Below are 20,108 nucleotides of genomic sequence, written 5' to 3' on the forward strand. Positions count from 1 at the left end.
GTGCTCTACTGGCCGTGTGTAACCAACATGAAAATGTCATTAAATCCATTACGAAACAACTATTACTACAATAATTTATAAATTGGTCAAAAAGAAACAAAAACACAAAAACCTTTGATTTTCTTACAATGTGTGCATTTAGGATATGATGGACTGAATTGAACTGTATATTAACCCTTGGACATTGTTATGCCTGAATATATCTGTGCACAGTCAAAAATTAGCAAAACTGAACTAGGATATACCTAGATTTAGACTTAGGATTAACTAGGAATAACTGATTTAACCACTGGACTCAGAACCCAAAGCAAAAAATATTTAAATCCATACTTTATAAAGAGGTAGATTTACTTTTTTCATTTAAATGTAAATGTATGTGAATGTATTCACAATTCTTCATGTTCTACAATCAATATTTACATGAAAAAAAAGAGACCCTTGGCCCAATCCATCAGCCGGCGATTGAGGACGGGAGTTCCTCCCTTCCACAACTTTTGTACCCATACAACACCACGCCTCACCCAACTGTTGGAGAGTCCCCTCAGGCAAGAGCTAAGGGTCCCAGTGGATTTTCTGCTGGGTTGTGTCCAGGAACCAGTTAAGGGTACTGTCCATGACTGGATCCAGGAACATCAGACCCGGTTGCAGATTGCCTTTGAAGGTGCCCGAGACAGCTTGCGATTAGCAGCAGAGCGCCGAAAGAAAAAGCATGATCGGCATGTCCGAGATGCTCCTTTGAAGGAAGGCCAGTTGGTGAGGTTGCGGGATTTTAGTGTAAGAGGGCGCCATAAGATCCAGGATTGGTGGGGGTCGGTGCTGTACAGAGTATTACGAGCACCAAGAGATAGTTAAAAAGGTGCATCGTTCACTACTGAAAGCAGTAGTTGGCGATAGGGCTCCATGTTGTGTTCTGAGGTCCTCTGCTTCTTTGGTGGATGAGTCTCAATCAGAAAGTGTGTTGGAAGGCAGTGGGGACCTGTGGATTCTACAGTATGAGGACCCTCGGAGGCTTGATACTCAAGGACTGTGGTAACAGACTATTCCATCTTCGCAGCCCTCACAATCTGAATTGACCTTTATGGGGTTAGGTCCAGTGGTGGGCCCTGCAATGTTAGTAAGGGAGGTACCATGATTTCTTCCATCTGTCACTCATCCTGGCCCTAGTGAAATGATTATGCGACTGACCTTGCAGTTAACGGCCAGTCACCATTCCAATGTCCACCATCTTCCACGGTCTGTACAAGGTATAGCCCTTGTGTTTGCGAATTCATCTGGTTTTGGGCCTATTCTATTAGAACTAGTTTTGAATGGATTCGTCATCGGGGCGACAATGCATTTGGAGGAGGATAGAATGTAGCATGTGGAGATGCTTTGATTTGTGGGGGATGTGTTACGTGCTCAGTCTGTTAATCAATTATCTACTTGAGGGCACCTTATATAAGGCTTTGGTGCCCAGCGGGGGCATTCCCTGACTGCCCACTTCCGGGTCACCCCATTTCTTTCGACTCATTGCCAGCGGTGTAAGTAGGGCTGCATGATTTATCGATTTCAAATCGAAATTGCGATTTGAAACAACGCGATTAGCAAGTCGCAAAAATCGCGATTTAGGATATACATTATACAGCAGGTCGGACCCATGGTTTAAAACTGCAGTGAGAATAGTTTTACAAATTCATGCCGTGCTCCCTGTGTGACAGTCATTCTCACCAATCACAAGCGCCATGCTTCTCGCGTGCCAGTCATGCTCACCAATCAGAAGTGGCTCAAGAAGGCCTATAGGCCCACAAACAGCAAACACGTGAAACCCAAGGAAAATGTTACATTCGCGGTGCGGAAAAATACTGATTCCGCTACTGAGCTGTAAGTGAATTGCCTTCCTATTTCATGGTCCGAGATTGTTTCAGAAAGGTCCTATCATCAATAGAACCGGCGAGCTGAACACCAGCTGCAATATACTTCAGCGTATCGTACCTTTGGTTTTTGTTAATAGGCAATAGCATTAGTATATTGCTAACCCATCAAAACAACAATGAGACAGTCAGTAATTCTCACAGCAGCGGAGTCGTTGACCACCAAAAAAGCCGTAAAACCCACAATACAGTCGTGTTTATGTAATATATGTTTTTGTGCTTATTAAATTTAAGTGTTTCCAAAGATTAATCCCACAACCTACAAAAAGAGACGCATATAATGTTTGTCATTCGTTTTGTATTTGTCCGAGTAACAAAGCAATGGAATGATAAGCTGCTTCAGTTGAAAACCGCATTTTACTTCTCATTTAAAATAAAATAAGTTTGGCAACTTTGGTCAGCTGCATAGAGTGAGATTTTGTTCTCCGTTCTGCACACACATTTACATGTATGTAAGTTTTATTACCTTGTAAATAGTCTGTAGGGTTTGCAAACTGCTGTAACGTTTTCTGATGCAGCTAATTTTAAGTTCAGAATGGAATATAGATTTGCTGTAAGATTTCTTGCGTGAGAGTCTGAGTTTGCAACCATGAACACATACATTTTTTGTTTCACCTGAATTGATTTGTATAGAAAATAGGCCTAACCGTATACAGTTGTTAAAAAGCGGAAACTTCGACCAACATGAAATCACCAATAAACGATTTCTATTTATTCATCACTCCCTACCACTTTCATACACGGCCAAACTGCTGCTGCTGCTGCAGGGAGGTCAAACACTACCCACTCACCCTCCCCTCACAGACACAGACACAGGCCAAACTGCTGCTGCTAAGCGTTTATTGGAGGATAGCGTCAGACCCACCTCCTCCTCCTCTCATTCTTAGCTCCAACTTTCTCATTTTCACAGTTTCTTTCAGACTTGCGCAACACAGGGATAACCTCCAACATCGCTCTCACAATCTCCGAGTCCTTTGCAGAATCTCCAAAGTCCTTATCCGCAACATTTACACGCTCCGGACCGACCGGGACCTTACCACAGTACCGCAGCACAGGCAGCCCCAGCGTATGCTCACACTCGATCAGGTAACCAACCCGCTCAGCTCCGTGCTCAGCACCGTCAGCCATCATCACCCTCATAGCACGGGGCTATTCCAACAAATCACACTCATCAGCACACAATTCAATATTAATAATAATAAAATTATGTTAAAATAATAATAAAAATTAAAAAATAATAAAAATAAAAAATAATTTTTAAATAATAAAAATAAAAAATAATTTTAAAATAATAAAAATAAAAAATAATTTTTAAATAATAAAAATAAATAAATAGATAAATGATAATAATAATAATAAATAATAAAACCCCCTCTCCTAACATATGGAAATTATTAACAACGTCACTAGTCGTCGCGTACCGAATTTGAAATTTCAGTACCGTGTACACTAATATTTCGTTGGATCGCCTTCAGCTTGCACATTTGTCGTATTGTTACACCATGAGCTTATGTAACATCTCTACATTAATTTTCCTCCAGATTTGCATTAATTTTTCGCAGAGATCTTGTGTTTAACACACATAAAGTCTTCTCCAGCACAACCCTAAGATTTGCATTACACAACATACTGACTTTTCTATATGACGAGTGACAATAGCCTACCTGCCCAACATACCGATCCTTGATTGGAACCAGTTTTTGAAATGACAACGTTCATACCACACCTCTTACTGTCTGAAGGAAGAAAAGCAGGTAAGTTGTTACTCACCAATCAATATTCCAGGAGGGTCCAGCACCACTGCTCCTAAAAATGCAGAACCTCCCAGACATCATAGCCGCTTTCCAGGAATTCTGCACTGCTGTCTTTATGCTCCAATTGGCAGAAAGCTTGCAGGACAGCTGCATGATGTGACCGACATGTGGAGGCATCCTGTCAGATTAAAAAAAATGATGGACAATAAAACCATTTCAACAACAATAACAAACCTTATGTGGCGATATGATAAAGAAGGCTCTCTGTTTCCTATTCCTTAATTACCATTCATCCTTTTCACCACCCTATAAGGAGAAGCCAGCCTGGGAATTTCACCCAAGGGAATAACTAATCCTTCACGAACACAATAAGGCAACCAGGTTTGATATATGCCCAGGCAGGAGATGTGATACCACTTATCGTGTCATATTGGAAAAGAGACTGTCCTACTATGAAGCAGTGTGCACGCTGCCTTCAATCAGAGTTACTGCATCGCACCACTATTAAAAGCAAACAACATTGTGTGGGCCCCTGGGCAAAACGTTCGCGAGACCCCCCCCCCACAACCACCACAATTCAAGGGCCCTTGGCAGCCAAACGCCCTCCCTCCATGTTTCCATCAGAGGCCCTATAGGGTCAGGGGCCCTTGTAAGCAGAGGATCAAAGAATGTAGGCCCTCTAAAATAGACAAACGAAAATACATTGTTGATAAGCGTTGCAAATTGTTTTGGGCTAGGGGCCCCACGGGCCCCCTGCACCCCAAGGGCCCCTGGGCAGCGGCCCCGCTGGCCCAGTCCGTAATCTGTCCCTGTTTTGGACAAACAAGTAGGCTATATATGAGGAAAGAGTTTATTTGGGAATGGGTGAAAAGATAGTATAAGGAGTAAGTGAGTGAAACATGTCCATATATTGAAATATAAACCCCACACAGGCAATTACCAGCCAAGTATATTTAAAAAAAATGGTCACAAGTTGAAATCTATATCAGCACGTGGGACATTGGAGTTTGTCCGAAAAAAAAATACATGATCAACTGTATAACTGTACACTTGCTCATGGACCGGGGAATCGGGCGCAGGAGTCGGGTAAGCACGGGATTTAACAACATAACGTTAATGACGGGACTGGGGAAAACGTACCTTAAGACTTAAATACATTGGACTAATGATAGCAACAAGAAACAGCTGGTAAAGACGGGGATTCCACGCGGGGTTTAACGAGGGGGTGTGGCACACGGATCGGGTCATGACAATAACATTTGTATAATGTATGACGTTTTGAAATTTTTATTCCATTCACAGCACGACGCAGGAAGTGTGTTAATGACAGTGTCTCCGGAAGGTTTGTGGTTCTTTGACTCCAGTGTGAAAGTAAGACCTAAAATACCGGCAGAAAATCTGTTTATTTACACAGGAAAAAGACTTTCGGTAGGCAAAGTTTTCTGAACAGCTATTGTTTCATTAAATTGAGGGTTATTTGCCTGATTAATACAAACTGTAGGCATGGTTTAATATCAAAAAGCAGACAGTTTGCTTTTTATAATGAATACCGAAAGTAAATAGTCTACAGTAGGTATAGGGTCTAATTATTGTGGCGCCGCGGATTTGTTAAAGTTAACCGATAGATGATGCTTGATGTTACTCGTGATGTTACTGATGTGATCTCCACAGTTACAAACCCGGCCAAGGAGCCTACATGTGCCAACATCCTTTAAATCACTACGCAGTGTAAAAATAGGGTTAGGGTTTTGAAGTATGTATTCTGAAATAAATATTTTTTAAACTTGAAACTTTGTTAGAGATACAAACTGTAAAATGTCAAACGGGAGTTGACGGGGGGGCATGTTTCCTCAACTTTCCGAGGTTGTATGTCATAGTAGCTGCTTGCTGTATTGTATGACACCCCCATATGGCAAACCGTTTTGACATTTAATCGCGAGATTGGATATGTATTGCAGATATCTCTAATTCAATTCTTCCTAGTCAAAAAGAGCATTTCAGATATCCACAAATTGTATCCTTTCGGTTATCTGAAATTAAAATTATGACTAGTAACAACTGGATTGTAGATATCTGAAATGGGAGTTTTTCCTAGTAAGGATCGAATTGCAGATACCCAGAATGAACATTCTGGATATCTGAAATATAATTGTGGATACCTGAAATTGAAAGCCCAATAGACATGAATGGCAAAAGTGACGTAATTTCTCCTAGGAAGAATGACGTTGTGGATATATGAAATGACAATTGTGGATAGGAAGAATGTCATTGTGGATACAGTGGTACCTCGGTTCTCGAACTTAATCAGTTCCGGACTCCGGATTGAATCATAAAAAGTTCGAGTTCTGATCGAATTTTTCCCATAAGAAATAATGGAAATCCAATTAATTGGTTCCCCGCCCCCCAAAATTACACCTAAATGTTTTTTTTTAGCATTTAAACACAAAATAAACAGGATAAAACAAGACGAGCATTTTTTTCTTAATGGCTTCCAAAACGATAAAGATCTTATCCCAACATTACCGCTGTCCTGCCCTGATCGTCTTCACCTTCCGTGTGCCACGCCCCCTCGTTAACCTCGTGTGGGATACTTATACTTTGTAAAAATTGTGACTAGGAGAAGCAAAGTTTTAGATATCTTGAAATACATTTTCTACTAGTATAAGAATGCAATTGTGAATATCTGTAATTGCCATTCTGACTAGTAAGAATATCATTTTGACTAGGATAAATGATACTGTGTATATCTAAAATGTAATTACGGATAGGAGTGTGACTTGATTAAATGTTAAAATGGCTTGCCATACCCCCATCACCCTATTTTAGAAATACAGACTGCTAAGGTTTGTTATTGTTTTTGTTCAAATGGTTGTTTTATTGTCGCTGCCTGACTGAGCTGTACATCATTTTTAGAAATCTGACAGGATGCCTCCATGTGTCGATGACGTCATGCAGCTGTGCTGCAAGCTTTCTACCAATTGGGCCATAAAGACAGCGATGAAGAATTCTTTGAAAGGGGCTATGATAGCTGGGGGTTCTGCATTGTTAGGAGGACTGGTGCTGGGCCCTGCTGGAATAGCGGTTGGTGAGTTTACCTGCTTTTCTTCATTCAGACAGTAGGTGGTGTGGTATGACTGCTTTTATTTCAAAAACTGGTTCCAAGCAAAAATCGGTATGATGGGCAGGTAGGCTATTATGTCAGACGTCGTACAGAAAAGATCTGAGGTCAGTTTTGGAGCCAGTTTAATGTGTAAATAAATAAATGAAGCATTGTTAGTGTATAATGTAATGTAGCAGTACCATATGCGTGTACATTTAAAGTGTAGTTTTCTTTTTTATGTACCCGATGCTTTTGTCCAAAGTGACATACAAGCGGGGCAGAAAATACACCACAAGGGTACAGTTATCAAGGAGTCAAATAGGTATGAGTGCAGCTAGGCTGAGCTTCCAATGAGGGAGAAGTGCAAGTTAGTGTTGGGACAAAAGCTTTATAGTACATTCCAAAACATGGTAAAAACCTGACAGGAGAGCGGTTCAAATGAAAAGTACCATTAGCACTTGTGTGCTCCTGGGTAAAGTGCAAAAACACAAGAACATCCACCAAGGGATGGTAGGTGAAGGCAGGGCAGGTCAGTGATTGAAGGAGTTAGCTGAGATGTTCCCAGAAAAGACAGTAACTTACACTGACTGGCCAAAAAAGGTTCCGCTTGAAGTTAAATAAGTCTGGCGGACAGTGTCTGCCTGTGTGTTTTTGGTGGAGGTGTCCCCTTAGGTCTGTGCTGCAGGGAGGACGGCACAGCTGCACAGGAATCTCTCTTATGCCGCTTCTCCCTTCACTCCAGCTTAAAAGTATTTTTCTGGTACAAAAACCAGTAACAAACAGTGAGTACGTTGTGTAATGCAAGTCTTTGAGTTGTGCTGGAGAAGACTTTACGGAGTGTTATAAACTAGGGCTGTCAAAATTAACTGGTTAACGTGGGTTAATCCATCATCATCTTAATCTGATTAAATTTTTTTAACGCAATTAACCCATCTGCAGCGCAGAATGATTCAAAATCCCTGAAATGTCTCTGTCAACCCATTTCGGGCAGTTTTAGTGTGTTCCATTTGCCCTCGGAACTCGTATTCCGAGTCGGATTCCGGAGTTTTGAAGCCGGAAGTAACAACATGCGCTCCCGTTTCTCGGAGATCCGAGAAATATCTCGGAGCAGCACAGAGGATCCCGAGTTCAGAATCCAAGATGGCTGCGTCTTTTATCAACAGAAGGGAAAGTTGTAGTTTTATACTGTTTAAGCACTACTTCTCATTTGTGGCTCATTACATCGGTCGCACACGCTATACCGTCCAACTTATCTGTGGATGTGTTGTTACGGAGTTTTATATGTAAAGCACCGTGCACAATGTGTTATCAACTGATATTGCTAACAATGGCAATTAACCGGGGTAGAATTGGACTTCATGATTAGTTGGATTATTTGTCGGACTTACGGTAGTTCGTGCTAATTGAAGATAAAGACCATTTAAACTGAGGTACCTTAAATCCGACAAGTTGTCCGGCTAAGCAAAAAATCTTGCTTTTTGATATGGGTTCATGGTATTGCACTTCTGTGGCAGATGGAATGCATCCGACTCATGTTCAAGATGTTCAATAAATATGTTAAGTGCATATATATTCCCTTTTTTCTTGAGTCTGTTTGCTCATGCAAAATTAAATGTGATTAATATAGATTAAAAATAAATTATATTTAATTGTGATTAATCGAAATTAATCCACAGCAACCCTGTGATTAATCTGATTAAAAATTTTAATCGTTTGACAGCACTATTATAAAGACAAGATCTCTGCGAAAAATTAATGCAAATCTGGAGGAAAATTAATGTTGAGATGTTGCATAACAATTCAACAAATTCGACACGATAAATGTGCACTGTAATTAAAGCTGAAGGAGGTCCAACAAAATATTAAAGTATGCAACTTTTTACTTTGGCCAGGCGGTACGTATATTTTGTCTTCATTTCAAAGTCCCCAAGGCTAGTTGACAGTATGCATTTAAGGATGGTGTTGACAGGACTCTTGGTTGAGCCCGCAGTTCTTGCAGCTTCCCCTTTCTGAACGTTGGCACGGCTTTCCCTCTTCCTGTACTCTGTGGCAGGCGGTGCGGTGGGCGGGTCGCTGGGATACTGGAATACCAGAGGAGAGTTCAAGCCACTTCCCCAGATCATCATGCAGCTGTCCATGCCGGAGCAGCAGAAGCTGTATGCAGACATCAAGGCCGTCCTGGGCTCGCTCGACTGGATGGACGCGGCGCAGCTGACATCGCTCGTCATGGGCAACGCTGTGCTCCAGCAGCAGGTGAAGGATGCCCTGCTCGGCTACGTGACCCAGACTCTCCAGGCGGAGGTGCAGTTCGTAGACTGACCTCACCGGATGTGGCTCCCCTTCGGCTGGGCTGGGCTGGGTTGGGCTGGGCTGGGTTGGGCTGTTTCTACTCTGGGAAGATGTTCACTCTGTGTATAAAGGCAAAACCAATGCAAGCTCCATCACATGAAATGTTGATCAAGGAAATAACACTTAATGATAGTATGAATTCTTGGCCGTCTTCTGCATGTGTCACTCCTTCCTCCTACTGTGATTTGACACTCCAGCACAGCACATGCAGGCCAGCAGCAATATGACTGCAGCCTGTGGCCAATTATGGACATATAACCCCAACTGGCCAGTTTTCCTAAATGAAACTCAACTGGAATTGACAGTCATAGTCTATTGGGCGAATTACAATTATCGTGTAACACTTGGTTAGATGGCAAGTTCTCAAACCTCTAGTTGAAAATCCACATATAAGGAACAATTAAGTAATCTTCTTACCTATGCTGTTTGAATTAGCAGTGGTGGTAAAATATGAAAGTGTATATGACATCATATGAAATGTATATGGCCTCAAGGGAGGGGAGCATGTTGTTTAGCTCATTGATCTCTTATGACTTTATAGGGAGAACAGTTTATGGCGGAATGGCTTTTTTTGTATTAGATTTGGGTGGGGGGCGCAATGGGCAGACCGTATAGTCAATAACCAAACCCTGATTGAACAAGCACCAGAGTAAAAAAAAAAATGAAATACGCACATGTCGGTCAAGTTTTGGCCAATGGGATGTCAGAGGTTTTTGCCCATAAGAGAAAAGAAACTGGAATAGCTGGTTGTGCTTCTAAACAGTTTTTTGCTTTGTCAGTGCCTAATGTAACATTTACGGTTTGTAACGAAGATTCATTGTATACAGTGGGGACATTCTTATACTGAGATAAATAAATCATGTGTCTGCAATAAAATATGGTTTTTGAAAACTATCATTTCACATCATTAATCTGTGTCTTGGTCCATGTGATCTGGGAACTGAGAATCAGAGTACAAAAGATTATTTTATACTGCTAGGTCGTAAGTGGAAGTGGCGGTCATTTCAGACAAAAGTGGCTTGAACACATCAGCTTGAGTTGTTTCCCAGAAGTGGTGTAAGTTTCTGGCTGGGGGATGGGGGGGGGGGGGCGTGTGTCTGACCACTTTCCTGTATTGAATAGGGTGTGTAGGAGTGAGTCAAGCCACAGGCGGAAACCCCACCTTGTTGTGTAGAATGACTCTCTGTTGCCCTAGTAACCGGCCATAAGCTTATCCGTCTTCTCAGCGTTCCATCAGTCGCAGCTGGCGTTGAGGTAGCATGCTTCTGCTAGCAGATCCCCAGAAACGCAAATCATACGAGATTCTGGGGCAGCAGTCAGAGACGAGGAGGATAGACATGGGCTTAGACAGCATGCAACCATGCAACTCTCACAGTCTGTTAGCTCAAGCTGTCCCTAAATGTCAGAGAGTGAGGGACATAGATCAATGGTTGATATGGGATTTTGTGGAAGTGAAATGACCAGACGGTAAAGACAGCTTTAGGAAGTGGACAGATTCTCCCTCAGCTTAAATATAGATCTTCATGCATCCTTCTAGTCCAGAGGTGACTGGTAATTATTGTTTGGTTTAAAATATATAAACCACCTAGCCAATTTTAGAAGAACAATTAATAAGTGGTACCAGAATAACTCGCCATATTACAATGACAAATAAACTGCAGCAGCATCATACTTCCTGGTGCGTGTAATATAGTTATGATTTACATATCTGTGATTACCTGTGAAAAGGCAGTGAAATTAGACCAGCTGGGCTTTTTACTTAGTTGTTTTGCAATATAATTTTTTTTTTGCAAAGCATATTCATCAAAATATTGTATGACTGTAACTATAATTAAAGCAAACATTGCAAACACTCTGCCTTTTTCTCAGCAGGTGGTAAGTAGATATAGCAACAGTCAAAAGTTTGGACACACCCACCCATAGAGAGGTTTATTTGTACTATTCTCCACATTTTAGAATAATTATAAAACGATAAACTCTGAGGGTTGGGACTCAGAAGGTTGCCAGGTCATATCCCAGGGTCAGTAGAGTAATCCCACCATTGGATCCTTGAGTAAGACCCTTAACCCCAGTTACTCCAGGGGCTGTCAGATCCTGCTTTCTCCTCTACATCAGTTTCATGAGGTGCCCTCCTGGGATGCTTTTCCAGCTGCCCTGAAGGAGGTCCCACATATATGCTGAGCATTTATTGGCTGCTTTTCCTTCACTCTCTGGTCAAACTCTTCCAAAACCATTTCTACGGTGTTTAGGTCCGGTGGCCAGGTCATGTGATGTGATACTCTCACTCTCCTTTGTCGGCAGCTTGGCATGTCCAAACTTTTGACTGACACTGTATGTTTATGTAGTATATTACAAGGACTTAGGACAGGTGAACATAGACATTTTAGGTGCAAGTTGAGGATTTTAAAGAATTTAAGAATTTAGAAATTAATTCAGGTGTAAAAAAGGCAAAAGTTTGTTTTACAATAAACTGTTTTGGAAAATTGGAACCTAAAATTGGAACCTAATTAGTCACATGTTAAACATTAAGAGCCTTTTGTTGCCATTCCTCTATGTTTAACAGCGACTCACAACTACCTACTTTTGCATGTGTCATCGCTGAATGGGAGGGCTGGTTCATTTCTGTTTTTCACAAAAAAAAGGAAGGAAAGCTGAAATTTCACAAGCCTATCCTCTGCACACTATCGCCCACTGAGTAAACTGCTAAAATCCCCGTCTGCTTCTAAAACTACCAGATTTCTGGAATACAGCTTTTACTAGTAGCCACTGGATATGTTTGTGCCTGTTTACAAATGCTGTAAGTCCGGTCTGTGCTGTTTAAGCCTGGCTTTCTGGTACGGGCAGCTTATGATAAGCCAGAAGTAAATCTGGGCACTTTTTCAGGAGTGTTTCCTGCTTCCTTATGAATGTGACACATTTTTGGACATTCAAGAATAAACAAACACGACATGGAAACATGATCTAAAGCACGTTTCAGGATGCCTCTGTGGCTGTGTTTGGAAAGTCACTGGTTTGAAACCCACGCTCGGCAGAGTAGCGACATCTTTATTGGGTACCTGAGCAAGACCCTTAACCCCCTGAAGTGCTAGAGGGATGCTGGATAAATGCCTGTACTCAGACCCCAAGCTGCAGTCATCATAGTATCGGTGTGGGATTGGTTCCAGGCCCATTGGAAGATACCAAAATCTATGGATACTCAAATCCATTATATATAATGGATGGTATTTGCATGTAACCTAGGCACATTCTCCCATATACTTTGAATCATCTCTAGTTTGCTTATACAGTCCGCCCTATGTATCAGCAGTTTCCACATTTGCAGATGAAATGTGTAATTTTTGGTGTTGGTGGTCAGTGTATGCATCCACGGTGTAGCACACTCTACTCCTACAGCTGTACCGCTCTGTAGCTGATGCTGGGGGAGTCTGCTTGACACGTATTTTCTTGTACGGAGGAAACTTACCCATCAATAATGTTCAATTTACTCTATTCACAATACGCAGAAATGTAGGCCTATTGCACTGATCGCAATGCCCATTTGTATCTATGTGAATAAGTAAATATGCCAAATTAGCACATTTACCATAACAATATAAAAAGAAAAGTTGCGAGTTCCTGCTCACCTGTACTCCATTAGTGAACATCTGTGAACACCCATGTGACACATCATGTGACTCACAAATATGGCTCCTATGCAGGCATTTGGTTCTCTGCAGGGGCCCCTGGAACTAACTATGGAGGGCCAACTGTAATACCGACTACATTGGAAATGCTACAAACAGTTACACTATATTGCTTAGGGAATAATGGCAAGAAAAAAAGGTTCAGAACAGATGCAGCCATTGTAGTAAATGTATAAAATATAAATACTTCACTGTCATATATATTAAACCACTCCCTCATCATTCTAGTTATGTATATTGGTGCTTTATCATCCTGATACACCACACCACCTGCGATGGGTTGGCGCCTCATCCGAGGTCATTCCCTGTTTTCCGTCCGCAATCGCCGTAATAGGCTCCGGACCCCTGCGACCCTGAATAGAATAAGTGGTTACAGAAAATAGATGGATGGATGGATATACAGCACCACCATCAGGGTACAATGTTTGAACCATTGGGTGAACATGGTCTTCCAGAATGGCCTGGTAATCCTTGGCAGTGATATGCCCATTTAGTGGGCCTAGTGAATACCATGATATTGCGGCCCAAACTACCCATGCTGCACTCTGGGTACGCAAGAGTCCAGGTGGAAAACCTCTCTGGGGCTTCTCCACACTGTAACTCTCCCAGATGTAGGAAAGACATCAGAGAACAATACATGTTCCACATTGTCCACAGCTCAAGATTTCCTCTCTTGGCACTGTTGAAACCTACATTTGGCGTTAGTGCGAGTGACCAAAGCTCCAACAATGAATATTGACCCTGTGGAGCTCCTGATGAACAGATTTGGTGGAAACAGAAAAGCTGAGGTGCACATTTAATTTTGCAGTGAGTTGAGCAGCTGTGGTCTTATGTTTTTGGATACAGTCTGGGTTAGGGCCCGGACGTCCCTTTCAGACAGTTTCCACAGTTACCCCGTGTGAACATGGTCTGTCCTTCACGGTGGTATGCCAACATTACCCTGGATACAATGGCTCTCGAAACACCACAAAGACTTGCTGTCCTGGTCACAGATACGCCAGTGAGATACGCACCAATAATTTGTCCTCTTTTGAACTCTGATATGTCTCCTATTATGCTGTGTGGATTGCGATATTTTATGTACAGCTGTGCTACTGCTCTGCTAATTCAACCTTCACACTCTGCTCTTACTGATGGAATGTGCAATCACTGAAGACCGGCCACCAGGCTATACATACATAGGCATGAAACCTCAAGCCCTGTATGGCAAAGTGTTTCAGTTTGATTGTGCAACCCCTACGTGTGTGTAGAAATCCGAGATGGAACACGTGAAAACGAAAGAATTCCTGTGTACATGTGCAAAATGGCAAATAAAGCATCATTTCATTTTCAAGTTTATATTTTATATGCAAGCTGCTCATATACTGCTCAAGATTCGGTTATAGTACATAACCCGCTATGGTGACCTTTCTTGAGATGTGAGTGGCAGGCTGTGTCTCACTCTTACAGATGTTTCTGTTGTGAGTAAGGTGATGTCACCATTGGGCCCCTAAGCACGGCCCTTAACTCCCAACTGCTCCAGGGACCGTCTGCTCTCTCAATTCTGTGGCAATTTGTATAAAAGTGTCTAATAAATATAATAATATGGCACTTTCAAGACCCATTTTGTATGGAAGCCCTGAAACATATATAACTGGAATTATTCATAGCTATATTTCCATTCTTTCCTCACATTCAAAGCTCAGAGACAAGAATGACTTTATTTAACTTAGATCATTTGTCGCCTGGGAGATGACATTTGACATTTTCTTGCCCTTTGTACGCTAAAATCACTTTGACATGAGGTGTAACTGTTCTTATACCTGTAGAGAATGAACAAAGCACAAGTGTTTTCCCTCCAGGTTAGGCACTGGAGAGTAAAATGGGATGATTGTTCCTAAACTTCATGTTTGGAATGCATGATAAGTGTAATAAGCACACTCCCTTCAGGATCTACTGTGGGTCACCCATGGCCTGAACTGGTCAAAACCGCATTTGGCTGTCAGGTCATTAAGCAAGATGAAAGAGCTAAATACCTCTGTGTCCTCATTACATTCTACTCATTTAGCAGAAGCTTTTACCCAAAGACACAGAAAGTACCTGAGGGTTAAGGGCTTCGCTCAAGAATCCAATGGTGAAATCACTTGATTGACCTTGGGATTTGAACCAGTCACATTCTGATCACAGACACAGAGTCCAAATCCACTGAGTCAGACAGTGCCCCCTAATAACTAAAAAAAAAATCCAAAACACATTTTCATCTGCAATCTTTAATGACATAAAGTGCAAATTCCTTCTTTAACAAAATCTGAGACAAATAAAATAATGTAAACATTTTAAAAATAGATCAGAATGACACGCAGAACACCAAGACACAGGCTGAGTGAAAACATGGTAAGGGAATGGTAACTATGTGGAATTCTGCATTCTGCATTAACTCCTTCACTGACAGTTTACTCGATTCGGTAATGTCTGTCCCTAAAGAAAAGGACACCACGAGTAACATTATTGTAGTGTTGTGCTTTGTGGCTGTATACTGGCAGCATACGTTTTACTCTCAGCAGTTATTCAACACCAAAAATTAAACAATACAGATCACAAGAGACTACAAAAATTATTAATCACAATCAAAAATGTCCTCGTTTTTTTTTTTAAAAAAAAAAACAACATAAAAAACTATATTACAAATTTAAAGTTAATTTTCACAGGAGCAGCAATTAAAATATTATATGAAGTGATCAAGGCAGTTTTGGTTGGTAGTGTATTAACATTTTTATTCATATTTTCATGACGGGAAGGATTCGGTCTGGAAGGTTGTAGGTTTGAATCCTCTGGCCAGCAGAGTCATCATGTCATTGTCAGGTCCTTGACAAAAGCCCTCAAACCCAAATCCTCTGGTGGCGCTGGATGGTGGTCAACCTTGAGCTCTCTGATGGAGATCAAGATGAGATGGCTGAAAAGTGAAGTATCCCTATGTAGCTTAGATAAATGGCTGATGAAGTACGTCTTATCTTATTCCCATTAATGGTGAATATCCTTCATTATCTTGAGGTAATACATTATGTCCGCGTTTGTGCTAGTTGTCCATTTAGTACCATCTTTCAGCGGCTTTTGGTCTTTGGTGGTGACAGAGGAACCCCGAGGAATATACTGGATGGAGGTCCGTGTGCATTCCAGCACGCGGTACCATCAGGGCCCTCGTGCAGCGGCCGATCTAGCTCATCGTCGTCCGACCACTCCTTGCCGTCGCTGCCGCCGCGGCCGCGGTTCTGTGCGTTGTCCTGCAACATCTGGTGGCACAGTTGGCAGACGCGCACGGGCTTCTGGGAGATGTGTCGCAGCACGTAGCGGCTGCGCGAGCAGGTGGCGCAGACCACGAAGCCGCACTGACGGCAGTGGTGGCGCCGGTGCCTCATGCTGAACTTGCTGCAGCAGCGCATGCAGATGGCCGACGCCGTGTCTGGGATCCAGGCGGCAGCGAGCGGAGCCGTTGGGACCTCGCCGGTGCGTTCCATCCTCCGCTGTCGGCAATCCTCGATGTGCTCAATCCAGGCGACCTTCTCCTCGGCCGACGCCGCCGACACGCAGAAGGACTTGCGCGGCGTGCGTATCAGCCAGCGGTTCTTCAGCTCCGGCCCGTCCTCCATGTCTTCCAGCACCACATTCTCCAGGGGCACCACCTTCTGCCGCTCACACCAGCGACCCTCCACCACGATGCTGCCATACACCAAGATGTCGTTGAACAGGAAGAACATCTTGGCCTGCGGCCGCCGCCTGCACAGCTTCAGCAGCCGGCCCTCACCCACCAGCACCCGCCCCGGCGTTGCCAGGACCTGCCCCGTGGTGCTGAAGAGGTTGTCCACCGCGGCAATGCGCTCGGCGTTCTCTTCCGAATAAGCCAGTTGGTCCACCATGGTGAGCACGGCTCACACCCTGCGGAAAACAGGAAGTCAGGAATTGGATCTCATTTCAATGTCAGGCAAGGAAGGAGCATGCTGGACCATCCTATGTAAGTAAACAATCTGGCCAACTGCAGTATCAACAAGTACCAAACACCTGACCCCTTTATCCAAGGCATCTTACAGTAGAAGGAAGGGTTATCATTTATGTGTGGTCAACCTTTGTGTTGTTACCAGAATGCACTACTTTGTGAGCTATAGATGCAAACACTGTAATAATAATAAGTGAATACCAAGACCTGATATAAACCAAAACAATGCCCCCCCAATCCACAAATAAATCCCTCCTTCCCCTCACTGGGTCTCATAGTTCTGTTTGCTGTCCCTCCCAGAGAAAATTTTACAGCAAAAAGTTATTTATCACTGAGAAATCCTTCCTGAACTAGGGGATGAAACAATGGTTACCTTGATACTCTGTGACGCTGTGTGAAAGCTCTTTCTCTTGTTTCTCTCAGCGGGTACTCTGGAGCGGGCAAGGAGATGCCTCTCGTATAAAGAGCGGTAGTCTGTCCTCGGTGAGAATGACAACCTTTCTGAGGATCAGCATTCAGTGCATTGGCTTTGAAGTACACGGCACTGATGCAAGCGGGGGGGGGGGGTGTGCCCTTTTATGGTTCACTTCCTGCTAAGCAGGGGAGTTCCACAGCACTGTCAATAAGACAGGCTGGGCTTGTTTTGTCTGGTTTTCCCGTATGAAGTATATTTCTGGTCTGTTTAAAGCTGATTATGGACTTAGGGACACCATGTCATGGGTGCTTTTTTTTGTACAGATGCGCAGAAACATAAACATGCGTGTGGGAGAGAAGGGTCTCGACCCAAACCCCCAGAGCAGGCTGCCGGCATGTTATAGGGCCCCTCTCCATGTCTGGGGCCTCTGAATCATTAAAAGTTTCCTTCCCCTTAATATGCCTTTGCAAGCTGGTATTGTAGTGTTAGTCATCTAAGGTAAGATAAATTTAATTTACATTAAACATGGCAATACCTTGGGGTTTTCCAAATCCAAATCCTGGCACTTAGTATAGCATGCACACACATACAGTATGCGCGCACACGGGCATGCACACAAACACATGCACACACAAAAGCGCGCACTCATTCACGCACACACACACATTAATGGGTAGAATGAGAATATTACTGACACTTTTCAAAGAAAAAAAAAAAACTACGTCACTGTCCGCAGAATCGCTTGCTTCATTTCGTAAATATTCAAGATTATTTACATGAAAATTGCGTACAATCGTTTTAAGAATGCAGGTCATTGATGTCCAGGGATCGTCAGCCTGTCCGTCGCGGGCAAACGTGTTCGTGACATGGTTCATTTTGAATGAGAAGGAAAAAAACACTATGTACACTACGTGTTTAAATACCATGTCCGTAGTAAAATTGCATTTTAATCAAAATGTCCATATGAAATGGATATTTTGTTGGCCCCTGTTGATGTCATTCATTTGCATTTTTAAAAGATCAATTTTAAAGTAGATCCTCGACTGACTATTTTTTCCCCCATTTTCGGCTCTTACGTCACTCAGCTGTCCTCACCGGCTCCGAAGCCAAAAAAGGAGCGACCGATGCGCCAGATTTCAAGCAAACACCATACGGTCCTGGCCGGCCCTTTAATTCATTTCTATAAAATATTACAATTTCCCTCATAGCTAGTTACAATCAACTCCTTAACATCAGAAATTAAATTGTAAATGGTTAAAATGTGTATTTCTGATACCAGAAATTCGACTTTAACCAGAAAAAGTGCATATTATTGATGTCGGAAATTAACTTTTAACTAGTTAAAATCCAGTTCTTGATATCAGAAATGATATTTTAGCTAATGAGATTCAAAACGTTTTTCTCTTTTATTTCAACAGGATTTGGAATTTGAACTAGTTAGAATGCCAGTTTCTGATATCAGGAATACAGTTTTAACTAATCAAAATGCCACCTTGTCGATATCAGAAATAACATTTTAGGTGCTAGAAAATCCAGTTTCTGATATCAGGAATTCAATTGTAACTAGTACTAATTCAGTTTGAATTATAACTAGCTATAGTTGAATTCCTGATATCAGAAATTGATGTTTTAACTAGTTAAAACTTATTTTTTACTAGTTGCAACTGAATTGCTGATATCAGAAATGATCATGTTGACCCTGACACACACTACGATTGATGCAGAGATAATGATTCATGTCACCTCATTAAACATCACCAGGTTCACCAGGTCCACTGCCAGACAATATACTTCCTAAAAACCAACTGACCTATAATTTAAATATCTGAACTGAATTAAAAAAATTTCAATGACAAAGTCCATATGTTGTATATGACATAACAGTTCTTCATTTACAAACAAATGTAAGCCATTGATATTTTCATTCTCATGGTGGCAAAAAGACATTTTGATGACTCTACTTCAGCAAAACCAGACTTTGCGATCTTGGTCTATTTTTTATCTCAACAATGGCTCCCCGTGGTCTTGCGGCTTTTTGGCCCCACAGTAATGTGAGATGCAGACCCCCCTTCACTTCCCTTAGGTTGTATCACATATACGTGACTAACGCATCCACGATTCCGTCATTTCCCTTTTTATTTTCACCACTGCTCGATCGGCCTCGTTCACATGCAAGCCGCTGTCTGTGCCCACTACACAATGGGGAAATACCACACGTTTCTCAGTACAGACTGACCAGCAGTTATTCTACTAAAAAGTGACTTAAGCCCTGTGTAATGTTAGCTGTTATTTGGCATCACAGTCCTGGAGTTTTCCAAAAGATTTATTGTACAGGTGGCTCACATTAATGCAGCCCCATATGTCATTATACCTATATAGGCTACTTTTACATGGCTGACACGGTTTAAGTGATAGGAGCCGACTTTCTGAGTTTCAGCAGGAGGATTGAGACAAACCACAGTTTATTCTCTAATTATGTGAAACTTTATTCTTAAGCATGTTACAGTCCTTGTTAAATGGTGCTTGCCGAAGGACTGTCAAAATCCCCCACGAAGGTCATCAACTACAGGACATACAAAGATAAGAAAAGACCAGAAAATTATATTGTAGACTACAACATTTGACAACAAAATCCCACGACTGCAAATTAAGATATTTCACAGAATTGACACTGATGTGGTGTAAGATTTAAATCTTCTGTACTTCCCCATGTAATTAACCCCCTATTCTCAGACGCGGACAATAGCAATTTGTGTGCGTAGGTAACCTGCCACAGGTATGAGAGTAACAGGAGAGGAATGTGGTCTTTCTGGTGTCCTTCCATGCTGGTTGGTAGGTAAACATAGAACCTATTGGCAAACATCTAATAAAAGCAGTCAGCCTACATACCAAAGGCCCAAACTATAAGATGTCATTTTATAATTACA

The 20,108-nt window shown here is 42.2% G+C and overlaps 2 protein-coding genes across 4 annotated transcripts; one reads left to right on the forward strand and one right to left on the reverse strand.

Moving 5' to 3' along the window:
• The first annotated feature begins 4,936 nt into the window (after positions 1–4,936).
• On the forward strand, positions 4,937–9,975 carry LOC111847211 (protein C19orf12 homolog). 3 transcript variants are annotated; one of them, XM_023818212.2, is made up of 3 exons: positions 4,937–5,006; positions 6,578–6,749; positions 8,818–9,975. In XM_023818212.2, exons 2-3 carry the CDS (start codon positions 6,590–6,592, stop codon positions 9,081–9,083), a joined length of 426 nt encoding a protein of 141 aa, XP_023673980.1. In that variant the 5' UTR covers positions 4,937–5,006; positions 6,578–6,589; the 3' UTR covers positions 9,084–9,975. The 3 variants fall into 3 exon arrangements, with proteins under 3 accessions (XP_023673980.1, XP_023673963.1, XP_023673973.1); XM_023818195.2 differs by having other exon boundaries at positions 4,943–5,092; positions 8,818–9,974; XM_023818205.2 differs by having other exon boundaries at positions 4,946–5,035.
• Positions 9,976–15,029: 5,054 nt separating this feature from the next.
• plekhf1 (pleckstrin homology domain containing, family F (with FYVE domain) member 1) lies at positions 15,030–17,874 on the reverse strand. Its single transcript, XM_023817190.2, has 2 exons — positions 17,140–17,874; positions 15,030–16,708 (listed from the first exon to the last, which is right to left on the reverse strand). The coding sequence occupies exon 2, from the start codon at positions 16,687–16,689 to the stop codon at positions 15,877–15,879; it is 813 nt and encodes a 270-aa protein (XP_023672958.2). The 5' UTR covers positions 16,690–16,708; positions 17,140–17,874; the 3' UTR covers positions 15,030–15,876.
• Between the last annotated feature and the right edge of the window lie 2,234 nt (positions 17,875–20,108).

The sequence above is a fragment of the Paramormyrops kingsleyae genome, chromosome 11 (genome assembly GCF_048594095.1).
Source record: "Paramormyrops kingsleyae isolate MSU_618 chromosome 11, PKINGS_0.4, whole genome shotgun sequence".
Taxonomy (NCBI): domain Eukaryota; kingdom Metazoa; phylum Chordata; class Actinopteri; order Osteoglossiformes; family Mormyridae; genus Paramormyrops; species Paramormyrops kingsleyae.